Source organism: Cyprinodon variegatus, unplaced genomic scaffold (assembly GCF_000732505.1).
Source record: "Cyprinodon variegatus isolate N-32 unplaced genomic scaffold, C_variegatus-1.0 Scaffold12, whole genome shotgun sequence".
Taxonomy (NCBI): Eukaryota; Metazoa; Chordata; class Actinopteri; order Cyprinodontiformes; family Cyprinodontidae; genus Cyprinodon; species Cyprinodon variegatus.
The window spans coordinates 1,113,535-1,129,822 of NW_015150465.1; the positions used below are offsets into that span (position 1 = coordinate 1,113,535).

Here is a 16,288-nt window from a genome sequence, read left to right on the forward strand (position 1 = left end):
CGGGGTGCATGAAACTGTTATTTCAGGGGCAATAATGATAGCATTGGCATTTTGATGCAGGGCAATGGTTCTTCCTCACACATCCCCCAAATTAAATTACTGTAAACTATTTTAATACTAGCTCAACACTTTCTAAGTACCATGGTTTCCTCTAAAGAACCAGTACTAACATTAAGCAAGCAGATAATTTTTTTTTCTAGATGGACACACTGAAAATTTATGTAACCTTTTATGGGTCTTTAGTGCTTATTTGGGCTTATTTTTAGAAGTTTATGCATAAGACTAAGATGTGTAACCTCTCAAAACCCACGTTTTTAAAGCCTTTACAAATAATAACTCAGAATCTCAGAAGGTAAAATGTTTACCAATATAGACATGTTACACATCGTTGGAAAGCTTAGATTCTCCACAATCCAACCACCTATTTCATTTTATAGACGTAAGGAGCACCAAAGCAGAATTAACACAGATATAGCAGCATGTCAAAATATACCATGACAAAGCAGCCACAACAAGCAAGCAAGTCTTTATAACTGCTGTTAAAAAAAGATCTATTATTTCAAGAGTAAAAAAAATCCAACTTTGAGTCTTGTGTGAACTGATGCAGCTTGGGCTTGATGCAGCTTAGGTGTTTTACTCACCCAATTTTCATGTATATATTCAGAAACTAGAAGGTGTTTCTTTCAAATAATGTATTTCACATGTAATAGGGCTTACAGTCCTAAGTTATTTGCTTTTCCATTTGGGTATGCAAAATAGGTGAGAATTTCCCAAAATGAGGTGGATATTAAGAGGGTAAAACTTAGTTAGGTTACAAAACAGCATCCTAATTATTAAACACCTCACAGGGCTAAGTTCAATCCATCCTCTGAAACACTGAAGAGAGAAGCAGCCAAGAAAAACATGGCTCCAAAGGAGCAACTCAGCAACACGAACTTACTAATTAGTACAGTATATTGGTGGATTCCAGAAATTTGAATAGTGGGGAAAACTAAGGAACATTTTGGTTGTCCGAGAATCATAAAAAAAAAAAATCGGATGTAAAGTTTGTCATAATCTATGTAGCGTGTACACCTAACAGAAAAGATGCTACAGTCATTGGTCTACATGCAGATTCTGATGTGTTGAAGAAAATTAACACAGCACATCACCTACAGACATGGTGGTGGCAGTATTATTTTTGAAAGAATGTTAAAATAAATAATTTGCCTTAGTAAGCAACAGTTGTTGTTGAGCTGCTACTACTGGCTCCAGCTCTATATAAAATATTATATAAAATAAATAATATAAAAATAACAGATAAGAAAATAAAATAAAGTTGTTTTTTTTGTAAAAGTAAATGTAAAAGTTTAACAAACAGGGATTCTTTTGAAAGGTAATAGGTAACTGCTTGCCTCTTATAGTGTGCTTATCCTCTTAATTTCCACCACTATCGCTTTTCTGATTTTTCTTCACTTGAATTGGATCATTTGGAAATGTTGATTAAAATAAATTGACATGTTCTGTACTGTCTGTGGCATTTAGTTTTCTTTTATAAACACACAGAGGTTCACGTCATACTGTGTGCAGCATCTATCTAAACAAGAATCTGAGATGACCATTTTATTATTAAAGACAAATTTAAATGAGGACAGGGCTCAAACTAATCTAGGTTCTTTATATAACTGATCCGTTATAATCTGATGCTGAAATCCACTATGCTCTTTGACCTTCTCATCTAGTCCTGCCTCATCATAAGAACGTCAATGACAGTTAACGCAGTTCTCAAACGAGTGCTGAATTTCCATCACATCCCTTTCATCTCAAATAAAACAAGCGAAAAACATTGTCTCTGCTTTTATCTCCTGCTGCCTTCTAGTTTTATTATTGTTCTGCCCCTCATTTTCCAGGCACATCGTGGTCTGTGGTCACATAACGCTCGAGAGTGTGTCCAACTTTCTAAAAGACTTCCTACACAAGGACAGGGATGATGTCAATGTAGAAATTGTTTTTCTCCATAAGTAAGTGGCATATATTTGTATTGTAGTTGATTTCAAGTTTAAACGGATCATGTGGATAAAATTAGCTTTGATCAAGATGCTTTCTGTGAACTTTCAGATTATTTTTAATGACTATTATTTCCCATTCTCAGTATTTCCCCTAATCTTGAGCTGGAAGCCTTGTTTAAACGTCACTTTACCCAAGTAGAGTTTTACCAGGGCTCAGTCCTGAACCCCCATGACCTGGCCAGAGTCAAGGTAACAGATAATAGTTCTGTGCTTATTTTACTGTCCTGCTACAGTTGGGAGTGTAGATAATTATTTCCTTGTTTTCTAGATTGAATCAGCTGATGCCTGCCTGATTTTAGCGAACAAATACTGTGCGGACCCAGATGCTGAAGATGCATCCAACATCATGAGGTTTATAAAACCAAATCTGTTTTTTTTTCTTCTTTTTTTTTTTTTTTTACTATTCCCCATTTTCCTTCCTGTTATAGCCCTTTTTGTTTGTTTTGTTGATTATTTTTTGGAACTGAAGTTTCTTCAGTTGCTGACAATTTTAATTTTGTAGATGTATATAAAATAGTGCAAAGCAAAAGCCTTTAAATAAAAGCGTCAAATACTGTATATCTGGACAAATAAACAAAAATACATTGGTAAGACGATTAGATATACATTTAATGTGCATTAATGTCACTTAAATTTGAAAAAGTTTTAGAACTAAATTTGCACTCTCTTTGGGGAATGTGATAATGAGACAACATATAACTTCAATAAAATTTTAATACAAAAACGTAACTAGTACCTTCAAATTGTAATGCAGATTTAATGTATTTCAGACAATTTTTAAAAATGCAAGGTCAGAAATATCTGTGCAGTACTGTAAATGTTTGGATGAATGTTTCTTTGCTCTTTCTTTGTTGCTCTGACTGGAGGCTGAGGGTTAATGAGAATGGGCTGTTAATTATTGTTGGCTTTATAAAACCTATTTTGTTTACATGTTCATGTATGATTCTTTACTTTCTGTAAATACTCCAAGTTTCAACTTTCTTCTGTCCATTATCAGGGTAATATCGATCAAGAACTATCATCCCAAAATCCGAATAATAACACAGATGTTGCAGTACCACAATAAGGTTGGTGTTTATCTTGCTGAAGAGATTTATTGCTGCTGTCAATAAATATTATGATAAAATCAAAGTTTATGTTTTAATGAATGTTAAGATTGATTGAGCTTTTAATGCTTTCCACCTCCTCTGAAATCTGCATTGAAAAACCTTGTTTCTGTTCCCTATAGGCGCACCTTTTGAACATCCCGAGCTGGAACTGGAAGGAGGGGGACGACGCTATTTGCCTTGCAGAGCTTAAACTGGGCTTCATTGCCCAGAGCTGCCTGGCTCAAGGCCTCTCCACCATGCTGGCCAACCTTTTCTCCATGAGGTCCTTCATCAAGGTATCCCTAAGCCAGCCACACTTTTCAGAATTTTGTGCATATGTAAAATATCAAAACCATGTATCATTTTCTGCTACTTGACACTGATGCACTTTTATGGGTTGATCTAACTCATAGAGTTGGATAAGATAAGGTTTGTGTTTGTAATATGAGAAAAAATAAAAATCTAAAAAAAGGGAGCTTTATTAACAGGCATTACAATTTAAATATTTGCTATAAGAATTTTTTTTTCCTCTCAAGATCGAGGAAGACACATGGCAGAAGTATTACCTGGAGGGAGTAGCCAATGAGATGTACACTGAGTACCTGTCCAGTGCCTTTGTTGGGTTATCCTTCCCAGTCATATGCGAGTAAGTAGTCAAATTTTTGTAAATCTATTTTAAGATCTTGATTTTTTTTTTTTGGTTCTATGTCCTTCTGATGTGCAAGCAAGTAACATTTCTTAGCATCTATATAACATTTTAATCATAATGTTATTTATTTTATAATGAATTAGAAACACGTTATCATGCAGAGTTCAGCATCCACAGTACACCATAATTATTTAGTCTAGAGTACCTCTATTAAAACACACATATGACCATATATAATATTCATAAAAACAATTATCTGTAACTGAAAATATTTAGCTGATCAATAATCTTATTGTTTTACTGCTTTCCAGACTCTGCTACGTGAAGCTGAAGCTACTGTTGATAGCGATTGAGTACAAGTCTGATCAAAGGGAAAGCAGGTAATTAGTGCCAATCACTTTTACTTATTTAAATTTCTTATTTAATCAGGTCAACACTGTTGCATTTACCAAAACCTCTCAGCATTGCTGGTGTTATGAAGAAGCACATTTGCAAAAAGAGAATGCAGTGCAAAAGATTGACTCTGATGGGACTGCATTCCTGTCATGTCATTGGAGAGAATTTAATGAAATTTAATGATGTTCTGACAACAAATATGCTGGTGTTATGGTAGAAGAGGAAATAACTGACCTTCTGCTTCAGCACCTTGATCAACCCTGGAAACCACGTGAAAATGGAGGAGGGGACCCTGGGCTTTTTCATTGCAAGTGATGCCAAAGAAGTAAAGAGGTGATTAATTAGAGCACTTTCATATTTTCCACAGGATTTTAATACTTGTGTGGCATGTGACTTAAAAGAAAGTAAAAAAAAAAAAAGTTATCATGTTGAAACAAATTGACCATATTTAATAAAATGGATTTAATAGGTTTAATCACATATAAAGCTTTCAGACATAAAAATGTAGATGAACTGGTTTCATTTATGTTTTTGGACCTGGAAGTAAAGCATGTGCACAAGTTTCCATTTATACTAAGAATGCAGAATTATATAAAACATGCAACTAAACAAAAACATAAATACAGCAGAAATACGCAGATGTTTATTGTAGAATTGAGAAAATCTAAATCTCATGAACCTCCTGCTGTACCTCCTTCCATGACCACCAGGTTAAAAACCTCCGCTTTGGAGCATGATGTTAAAACTATTTTGATCACTCTTCACTGCTGCTGTACACTGAAAATTCAAACAAAGGTCAAGCTCTGTTTATTTTACAAATATGTTAAATAATCACATGCTATACAGGATTTATATCCATATTTACATTAGTTATGCTTTTGAGAGACAATATTGGTATTGAGATATTAGGTAATATATCAGGTATTTGTGACACTAAGTAGTCATTTTTTAATAAAGTCATTTATCTATCAATAAAGCTTCGATTTGCCGTAATATCATATCATTTGTAAGCCTTTTCTCTTTTATCCAGAGGTTATCTGCTTTTCATATCCTGCTAATTTCACAGCACATTGAATTCTTTATATTTCAAAGTAACTTGAAAGAGCACCAACATTTATTGAATTTTTTTTCGCTTTTAAATCTGGTTCTTGTTCTTTTGCAGGGCACTGTTTTATTGCAAGGCTTGTCATGATGATATAACAGATCCCAAAAGGATAAAAAAATGTGGATGCAAGAAATGTAAGTGTTCATGCAATGGAACAATGTGTTATAGTTTGACCTTTTCATATTTTTACATATGGTGAAGTGAAGGTAGAAATTGAGAGATATTTGGTTTTTAACTCAAATATTTATTTTATAAAACCCTGTAATTTTTTTTCTCCTTCTATAAAATCCACACCTGCCCCTTTAAGCAAACATTGACTTTGTTTGTAATGAAAGTTACGTTGTATTGTATATATCTCCTTTTATAAGATTCAGGCGATATAATAGAGTTTTAGAGATAAATTCTCCTCTGTATCACATATTTTTACCTTAGGGAAAAGAAAAGTCATGTAGGCTATTAATGATTAAAGATATGTTGATCAAAATCTAAAAGATAATATCAAATAGATAATACTGTATGCTTTAGTTCCATCCATTTTTAAGAACCATGGAAGTCCCTAAAGCGTGGAACCTGTGGTGTTGCTAAAACTATGTTTTTTTTCCTTCACTGAATTAATATATAAAGCTGAAATAAAAAAATATATATATTTTAAGATATTTTACACATCTTGCTGCTAGTAAGAGTGAAAAATACCTTTGTCTTTAAGATATCTGCATTTTTGATTAACTTTTAAAACAGCTTTATTTAACCAAAGTGCCTTACTGCCAACACTTACATTTTGATATTTAAGATAAACGCCATTTTAAAGAAAGGTTTTGGCAAATACAATCGTTTAAGAGGTTCTATTTTGATTTAAGGCCTTTCAGTTTAGTTTAAATAGGTCTTGTGTTAATCTTTGATTGTGATTTTTGCTCTTTTTCTTTTTTGTATATTATCTGTGATTTGATCCTCTGCTTCAATAAACCTGTTATGTTAGCTGGAATTCAGACAGCCTGTTACCACCAACAATATCTGCATTGATCCTGTTATAGTGTAGTTCTTAAACTGAAACTGAAATTATTCTTCTTATAACAGACCAACCAACACGTAACTATTGAATTTTATTTTATTTTTTTCTTGCTGCTTTGGAACTTTTTAAACCACTTTCTAGTGATATATTGTGAGTAATGTGATGGGGTTTTTTAATTCTACAAATAAACAGCCTGCTCCTTGCACCCCAGACTCTAGCGACCTGTTTGAATGCATTGTTTATGTTGCATGTATGGTGGATGCTTGCTGCCTGGGCCACCGTCATTGTCGTGTGTTGTCTTTAAACTGACATTTAAGGATATTAACAATATTTCTAACATATTTATTTTATTATAATTCTGTTGTTATCAATATTCTTTTTTTCTATATAGCATCTTTGTTTAATTATGGAAACTGCATCTTTAAGCCAGTAATTCCCGTATTCACCACTAGGTGTCCCCACTCACCAATGAAAAAAACCCACTGGAAGAGAAAAAAGAAACCCTTCTTGTTTTAGATGAATACAGCCCAGTTCCAGTTCAGTTCCCAGTTAATCTAATATGCAAAAGTATATAAAAAATAGAGTGTAATTAAATAGGGTAGATTATTTTAGTAAATTGGTTGTCAAGGATCCCACCTGTAATAATAGATCTATCTAATATAGATCTATATAATAGATCTACACAGTGATGTATATCAAGTTTTTTTGTTTGTTTGTTTATTTTGAATATTATGGCTTATAGTGGATGAAAAAAACAAGTTTCAGTTTTGTTTTTTTAAAGAAAACTAGAATCCTGAAACAGACCAGTGAAAGAGTTTTTTTTGTACATTATATTCTAATGTTCATGTAGTGCACATTATATGCATTAAGAAGTTTGGACGGGATTATTTTTTCTTGATTATATCAATGTGATGTGACACTGAGACAAGCAGCAGGGTATTTAACAAGTCAGTTAAGTGTATGCTCCTGTTGCTTTCCTATAGTGTTTCCTCCTACTCAGCTTTACACCAATATTTGTGGAAACAGTAAAACTAGCACCTTAAGCAGTTACCTTTGGTTACTTACCTGCCTCAACAAGACTGTCCACAATTGTCTTTTTGACAACTTTAAAGTCAGCAGTCTTCCCAATGATTGTGTTGGTCACAACATAATTGACATTTCTTTTCCATAAGCCATGATATTCAAATTAAATAATAATAAGAAAAAAAAAAAACAGTTTGCATCACTCTGTGTATAATATGGACGGATGTATGTATGTATGGATAGATGTATCTATGGATGGATGGATGGTATTTTAATTGACGGAGCTTTAAAGTTATTCAGATGTAGTTGTTCAGTGGCCTTATGTGGTTTTGCATAAATTTGAGAACATCTGAATTTTGTTTCAGGATGTGCTGAAATACTTCTTTTTTTTTAACTTATCATATTTTTTTTTCAATCTGGTACATTTGCCTAACTTTTTGTTGCAGAAGGCTGTTTTTTTTGTTGGTATTAAACTCATAACACACTACAGGGATAGGGATATTTTAAGCATTAGCTCATTCGGGTCATGACCAGATGAGGTAAAAGGGGTAAAGGCAGTTGTTTTATTGTTCCATTATGTTTATAATTTAATATGAATCAGAAACGTCAATGCCTAAATTCAAGCAAGATATAATCTGAATAAAAACATTTAAGTTTTGAACCTTTCACAAACAGGAGAGACCCAGAGAAAGCTTGTTCTGTAGCCTGCCTGCCTTTTCCCTCTACTCCTCCAGAATGACCCTCCACATTAACCTGTCCTTCCTCTCCTTTCGTCTGGACCCATGACTGTAGCCAAGACGCCTGCCTACAAGAGAATGAGACTGGCATGTTGCTTTGATCGCGGCCGCTCCAAGTGGCAGCGCTCTTGCATGCCGGTTAATGTTCGTAGTAACTTGGACTACCCTCATCAGGACATACCACTCTCTGCTCTCTCTGTTAATGATTGCTCAGCCACTTTACGTGCCTGTAAGTTGTCGCCATGACGTGTGCTCTTTGGTGTGCTCTGTGTCGACTTTGACTTTGCAGTGTGTCTGCAGCTTCTGCTTTTTCTGGCTTGAGATGCTGTGTCCTTTCTTTCAATAATATACAGTTCAGGTCAGAAGTATACATACACTTTTCATAATAATACATTAAATGATATGTTTGAGCCACCCTTTTTTCTACGTGCAATACATTTTTGAAAGTCTCTTTCAAATACATGTTGAAAACCATAATTAGATATTCAGGTTTGAATTTATTGCATTTAGTTTTTTATCCACACAAAATTAAAATTTAAATGTAAACAAATAGGCTCAAATATATGAGAGTACTACTCTCATATATTGAGAATAGGGAAATATTAATTCAGATGTATTTTAATTAACCAAATTTAACTGTAGGAAAAATCAAGTATGTTTGTCTCAATGATTATTTATGTGGTTTAGAGAAAAAATAAATTCAAAACACATTCCAATAGTTTTCTGGAGGATGATTCATTTTGGGAAGATTATATATTCAAAACAAAATTGTTAAATGGCCAATTTAATACTAAGATTCCTGTTATGATTGTGTGTGCGCTCCTGATCTGAACTGTAGTTGTTGCTTTAGCGGCCTTTTGATTGTGTTTAGTCAGCTGGTGCTTTTCTTCCCCTTTGCATTGTCTCTTTTAGAAGTGATTTCTCTCTGTTGTGTGAAATGCAGGTGGTTTGTTAAGAAACTTGTAATGTAAATTTACCTATGCATACATTACATAAATAGATAGGTAGTATTTAAGATAACATTTTGCAGATAGAAGAGTAATTGTTCCTCCAGAAGAAGAAATAAATTCTCTTCTATAGTTTAGTTTATGCATCCGTGCAGCACAGCTTGAGATACATACACAAACATAGGATTGTATAAAAAGCACTCTTTGTCATCTAACTCCTTTACACTCGGATTAGTGTGAAGAAGTTTGATTAGATTGAGTCGGTTCATGTTTTCCAAAGATAAATCAAAGTAAAATATATTTTCACATCACTAATCAACCCTGCAGAAATGACCAGTAAGTGCATATTTCATGAGACGCTGACACCGACAATATAAAAACTGATCTTGAAAACACCTGAGGGGAATTTCTTTTAGAAGACTTCAGCACATATTAAGGTCATTGTGTTTGTTGTTTAAAAAAAAATCTAATTAGGATAAAAAGGTCTGAGGGTAAAATTAGCAACACATTGAACAGCGCTGCGTTTGCTGGATGTGCTTTCTAGTTTTTAGTTTTCTAAACCTGAGTGAAGTGTACAGTAAGAGGATTGGATTAGAGCTGGATCTTAGGCAGAATAACAGAGAATGGCACAGTGCTGGATTGTATTGAGTTTAAAGGAATTGATTTGAGCTGAACAGGAATTCTTAATTCAAGTGTGATTTCCCCTTTAAAGCCTTAAAGGGGGATATACTGATGAATGGCAACCGACTTACAGAATATGTGTCTGAGCTTTCAGTGTAATAATATGCTGGAAAACATTTAAAACTGCCATAAAATCTTAGCAAACATCTCCAGATCAAAGACCGTTCTGAGTGCAGTTGAGCTTCTCTGGGCGTTTGCACCCCTCTGCGCGTCTTCTAGGGCTGTTTGCTGGGAGATTTGCCTGGCTAACAAAGCTCCGGCATGGCTGCACATCCGCTGTCGACACGGTGCGTAAGGCACGCGGAGCAAGGCCTTATATGGCTTGACGTGGAAATTATGTTTGCATTTTCATTTTTGGAATGCTACCGGTTATCATGAAACTCAGCCTGACAGTTTGTAACCACCAGGCAAGCCAAGTTGCCCCCACCCTCCTCTTCTTTGCTCTGGTTGTGGGACAGATGCTAGCCTGTTAGTCCTGTTACTCTACTCGCGCCCTCCGATTACAGGCGACAGATGCCAGGACCAGCAAGGTCCCTGTTTGAACATTGCTGTCACCATTGTGCCTTGAGCTCAATGCATGACCTTTATTGAGAGCGAGGGGTCAAAATAAGTCACTAATGAGGAGGGGTGGGATTCATGCACACAGAAAAGTGACTAACGGAAAGTTCTGTGGATTCATGCAGGTTCTATAGGTATATATAAGGAATGGAGAAGAGATTTTAGAAACACCCTTCTAATCTTATTTTTTAACAAAATATGAAATACTATCCTTGTATTTGTGAATGATGAACAAAATAGCTATTATATTATTGCACATAAATTAAAAAAGAAGCCTCTCAATGAAATGTACTGTAGTGACTTTACTTTACTTAAACCCTTTGGGGACAGATAATATTTTTTATATCGTAACATTAATTTTTTCTTTTATGATTTCAATAGATTTTTGGTAAAAATTAAAGTTCTGCTTTTTACATATTAAAATTTTTCATTTAAAGGGTATAAAGCCAAGCAGTAACTGACCATTTAGGCCAAAAGTAGTCTTTTCAAAGTGCACAAACTCCATGTGTTTGAAAGGGGTTAAAGTCTATAGATGAATTACTTGTAGGATTTTTTATTTCAAGTGTTTGCTTCTGGTAATTTTTTAGGATTAAGGCTTACCGCGGACATCCCCTACAAGGAGAGTAAGCTGCAGTAGAAAAGCTCATTGCTAAAAAGGATGCCTGTTCACAGAGTTCTGTGTTTACGCATGTGATTGGAAAATTGTGCGAAAGGACAAAGGGTTATAAAATAAAGTGTAAAAGCAGCAGGGATAACAGCAGCTTTGAGGAGATTGTGAAGCCAAGCCCATTGAAGATTTCAGAGGACCTTCAGATCCTGGCTTCCAACTGTTGACTATGACTATGTTAAAGCTACTGTAACTTCTATTTTAAATTTGGAAATCAAGGTTTCTGAGTCTGGACAAAGTTCCTTGAGGTTCAGTGGGAAGTTTTCAAAGATTATTTTGAGAGCCATGCTTTTGGTCCCCCGTTTTGTTTTTTTGTTTTTTTACATCAAAATCAGTGCAGCTACACTGCAAAAACGATCTACAAATATGTAAACATTTCTTAAACTAAGTGTATTTACTCTTAATTTAAGTAGGTGAATAAGAGGATTTGCCAATGGAATTAGAAATTTTATTATAAAATAAGAAAATGAGGTAATATGCACTTGAAACAAGCAATTGTTTTTTCTTATTTTAAATGTAAATTGTGTTCTTCCATTGGCAAAGTGTCTCACTAACCTCCTCAATTCAAGAAAAGATGCACTTATTTTAAGAAAATATTACTTATTAAGATTTTTGCAGTGTATGTATAGGAGTGCTTTATGGTTTCCTCCTGCTAGCCGGCCCAGAACCTTGGATCTTCCCATAGTGCTACTGTTAAAGGACTAATACCATTTTTAATTAATTATATTGATTTCATTTTATTGATTTCTTTTCTTTGTGGTTATAAATAGCAGCTAACATCAGTTTATTGTTCAAATTGCTAAAATATATTTCCCTTTCAGAAAACGTAGCTCATTGCATTTAGTTATCGACTTGCCGCTTCTGTTCTTGCCAGACGAGCATGCAGCGGCAGTCAAATTAATTGCTGGTGACTTTGTAGGGACCCTCATATCAAAGATGCATGTAGCCACAGTTAATAGGAAAACGTCCTTTTAACTGGAAGAAACCGTCAGTAGAACCAGGCTCAGCATGGGGAGCCAGAGCGAAAAAGAGCATACACACAAAAAGAACATAGAAATACTGATGCAAGAATATTTCCCATGTTTGAAAAGAAAAAGAAAGATAGAAACAGCTATATAGCTATGCTTGACTGGGCAGCAAACTGGCTTGATCTAAACCCCACATTAAATGTATGAGTAAGATAGCAGAGCAAATGATCCAGATGTTCAGAAGTCTGCAATGAGAGATACAGGCTGGCTGCTTACAAAAAAACACACATTCATACAAGTATCAATATCTTATACTGTACAGTACATGGACATACATTTCATCATGCATTACATCTCTGTATCAGTTATCTTTGTTATTCCAATGTAATAATGCTAATTTGAAATTTCATGAACTGTGAGTCATTATCCCTAAATTTATAATAAAATATCCACATTTTCATTATTTTTTAACTTATTTAATGATAAATCTAAGGAAAAATCTGAGCTAAAGTTCTGTGTAATATTGTTTTTACTGATCCACAGCCTTTTTTTTTTTGTAACCTGAATTTCTCAAAAAGATGATGACATCCAGGCTTTGAGGCAATGATTTTCACTGTTGTAAAGCAATATGTCACGATTCGTATGTGCTGATGGGTCAGCTGACCTCAAATGATTAATAACAAGCAATATGTTTCTCTGGAAACCGAATACATTTTTTTTTAATAGTTTGACAAACAGTCAGTTTATAGAGTCACTGTTTGATTAATTGATAGGCAAAATATTTCTCAAAAAGAAGCAAAAAACTTGAGTTTAAAGTACATCTTTCATCCTAATGACTTCTGCTTTATTTCTACTTTCTAATTTCAGTTGCCTTCAAGTTAATTCTCTAGATTTCCTTTTGCAGTGCCTTAAAAAGACAAGTTCCTCAGCAATCAGTTCATTGTTTTCATTTTTTTTTTGCCTTCCATTGCCGTCTGCTCTCCCCTTTAACCTCTCATCCATCTCTGTATTTTCCTCAGCTAAAAATAGCTATAATGGATATATCAAATCAAGTAAGTGTTGATTTCCTTTCTCTGACGTTTCTCTCTAACACCTCCACATGTGCATTCCCAACTGTCGCCACCTGAGCTGTCTCTAACCTGTTGTATTTCAACTGTCTCCCCTGTCATCATCTATTACTGCATTTCCACTCAAAGCCTTGGGAAAATGTTTCTTTATGCTCCACATTGGCACTAGGGGGTGCCCTCACCTCACTGTATGTGTGGAAACATTAAATCACTTATCATTTGTAAATGTAATAAAAGTATTTAAAAAAAACATGTATAATCCTTAAAATGACAGTTTATTTCTGGAAATAAGCCCACTGGCATTAGTTAGAAAAATAAAATACTTGTAAAAGTTGATGTAATATTTTGCAATTTCTCATTTAGCCATCAGGCAAGTGTCATCCACTTCACTTTAAAAGGATCTGTGCAGCAAATCTGCCACATTGTGTTGTCCTGAAGAAGTGCTGCTCATGTTTGACATGAGGCAGATATATACTAGAGGTCTGAAACAGGGAGGATAATCTGCTAGACAGCTGACTGTTGGAATAATCATCTCTCTTCTCTAGTTTTAGCTCCCAGACACTTAACTTAAATAAGCATTCCTCTTCTCTCTCTTTTATCTCCACTAGTTTTACCTCCTTTTATCAGCTCCGCCTGTTATAATTCACAGTGTCACATCCTCCTTTTTCTGGCACAACAATCACCAAAGCACCTGAAAGCAGGTTTATTAATTCATGTTTATAATAATAACTGTCAAAGTAAATGTCAAAAAGAACATTTCATTGGTGGCAATACGAGCTGGTTAAGTGGCGTTAAATAAAAATGAGTTTTTGTTAAATTATTCAGATATTAGCATTCTTGTGCCAGAATGAGTTACCTACCCAAACTAGAGATTGGTCTTAAATTATTAATTTCTTTTATTAGCACAAATACATAGAAGGTTGAAGTTAGTTTGAATCAAGCCCTACCTTAAAGTCCCTTAAAGTTTTCTTTCTGGTACATTATTTTGACCCAGATTGGATTTGATAATCTGTGTTCGTTGTGTTTAATACAGAAGGAAAATAATAATTTTTTTCTGTATGAAAATCGGAATAGTTGTATTTAGCTTCCTGAATCAATGTTTGGAATCAAATCCAGCTGCACAGTTTTTTTTAGAAGATATTTCTATTAGATATAGATATTATTTAAATATGTAGATATTGAAATGTTTTAATTTTCTTCTTTCCAAAACAGCTCAGTGTCATTTAGATAGGATAAAAAACAAAACTGTGGATTTTTATTTAAAATTATTGCATGATTTGAGAAAAAGCAGCCCCACAACAAGATGCACCCACCCCCGTGTTTCACTGTGGGGATGATGTGTTCAAGGCAAGCTATAGTGTTGGTTTTTCAAAATACAGTACATACCTTTTAGCAGATGGATAAAAAAAAAGGTTAAGATTTATTCTAATTTCACCATATTTTTCTTATAATTGTTGTTTTGCATGGATGGCTTGTCACAAACTAATCAGGACTGGCACTCACTGCCTCTGATTAATGCTCTCCTTGCCTACCCTGTCAGTTAATGTGGGCGACAATATTTTTGAAGGTTTGCAGTCTTATACTCTGGAATCTGTGCTGTATTTTTTATAGATTAAATCACTCATAGGCTGAGTTGGCTTTGTAATTATGTGACTACTTATGGCACTACAGTGCACTGCATTTTATTTATGGGTATTGCTGTGAATAGAGCATTTACTAAAAACAAAAACCTATGACTTATTAGATGTTTCTGAATTACTTATCTGTTTATTTATGAGATGTTATGAGATTAGCAGATTCATCATACAGCTGTTGATTCTGACTCCTCTTCATTTAGCAGTAAAAAGCAGCCCTGTAATCCGGCCACCACCTTATCAATACAAATCAGTTAAAGTGAACCATGTTTCAGCCAGCATGGTCTGTAGGGCCCCCCACAGAGATGCTGCTGGTCCCATCCCGTTGGTAAACAACCGCAAGGGAAGCCTGCTGGCCCTCAGCAAGCCTTCTGCCCTGAAACTGAGCCTTGTGGGCTCTAGAGACCTGGCCCAGGTCGGCCAGCTGCCAGGGGTGGCAGAGGAGACACGTCGACTTCAGCGGGCGCGAAGCCTGCCTGTGAAGTACAGATACCACCACGGTCACCCCAGTATCACCACTCACAGTCAGATGAAGCGTAAGAGCCAACTACCCCACCTCCCTCCCACCCGTGCTGTGTTTGGCAGGCCTGTGTTCAACAACAATACCACTGAAGCATGTGCTTGCCAGGCTGGAGTGGCTGCATGTGAAGCATTCTTTGCTAATGACCCAGCCTGAGCAGCTGTCAGCTGCGAAACATTAAATATTGAATAGGCCGAGCAAAGATGTTAAGGGTCCCGAGTGTTGGAGCGTCCCTCTCCACTGGAGGCCCCTTCTACTTCCACTTTTTCCATTATGGTGTCAGTCTTAGACAGGCTATCAGTGCTAGAAACCATGTGTTTATTTGCAGATAAGTGCAATCTTTAGAACTTTATCAATTTTAATGAAAGCACTTAGTTTCTATCTTTGTTTTAAAATATATTAAAAAAAAATAGGTGGAAAAAAATACTCACAGCTTGAAACATCACTAAAAAGACACCCGAGTGCACCTTTAACAACCTGTAACAAGCCATTCCCCCTTAATGATGCCTGTTAAAACTCTATCAGTGAAACTGCTACTCTTGTTCCTCCTGTTTATTTTCCTGATGACTTGTGCCCACCTTAGCTGCCACCTTAGCTGTGATATTACCTTGTGAAAAAATATTTGCAGGATTACTCGACCTGTGGTAGAAACATATCCGTCTGCCTCAATGAAGAGCTCGGCATGGTTTGGTGGAGTGATAAAGACTTTGTCCAAGGGGCATTTCCACTGTGCATAAATCTCCCTGGCACAAGGGCCAACCTAATTACATGAGCCAAGGGCACCAATCCAAAGACAAATGAACACTTGAAATTTAAGGGAGATTCATTACTGTCTGCCTCATCATCTACTGTAGTGCAGGATGCTTAATAATTGCTGATTTTTGTTTAATAGGACCATAAAGTAAAAGGTATATTATAAATAAGCCATCTGTCAACACTGTAAAAGAATGCCTTTTTATCAATGAAGCCTTTTAACCATAAAAAAAACTTTATTATAAGACATTCATCTTTTTTAAAAGAGCAAAATAAAGAGAAAATAAATGGAGAATTTTGCCCATGATAGTTATAGGACTGAAAAAGCCTATAACTAAAAAAATAGATTTGACCTAGGTACAACATTTTTTATAAAACCAACAGTAATTATTGATTTTTAAAAATTCAGATAAAAAAAAGCAACTATATCTAAACACT

General features: G+C 35.0%; 1 protein-coding gene across 11 annotated transcripts in view; it reads left to right on the forward strand.

The window, feature by feature from the left end:
* LOC107089490 (calcium-activated potassium channel subunit alpha-1-like) overlaps positions 1-16,288 on the forward strand; it is a 135,504-nt gene that overhangs the window by 86,182 nt on the left and 33,034 nt on the right. For 3 of the 11 annotated variants that reach the window (XM_015382336.1, XM_015382345.1, XM_015382366.1), the window contains exons 10-19: positions 1,890-2,000; positions 2,132-2,237; positions 2,317-2,399; positions 3,046-3,115; positions 3,277-3,432; positions 3,673-3,782; positions 4,097-4,165; positions 4,428-4,514; positions 5,344-5,420; positions 8,111-8,284. In XM_015382336.1, coding sequence (XP_015237822.1) covers positions 1,890-2,000; positions 2,132-2,237; positions 2,317-2,399; positions 3,046-3,115; positions 3,277-3,432; positions 3,673-3,782; positions 4,097-4,165; positions 4,428-4,514; positions 5,344-5,420; positions 8,111-8,284 — 1,043 coding nt within the window. Of the gene's footprint in view, positions 1-1,889; positions 2,001-2,131; positions 2,238-2,316; positions 2,400-3,045; positions 3,116-3,276; positions 3,433-3,672; positions 3,783-4,096; positions 4,166-4,427; positions 4,515-5,343; positions 5,421-6,436; positions 6,446-8,110; positions 8,285-12,895; positions 12,929-14,780; positions 15,114-16,288 lie in introns of all 11 variants that reach the window. The other 8 variants (XM_015382383.1, XM_015382374.1, XM_015382400.1 and 5 more) reach the window with 6 other exon arrangements.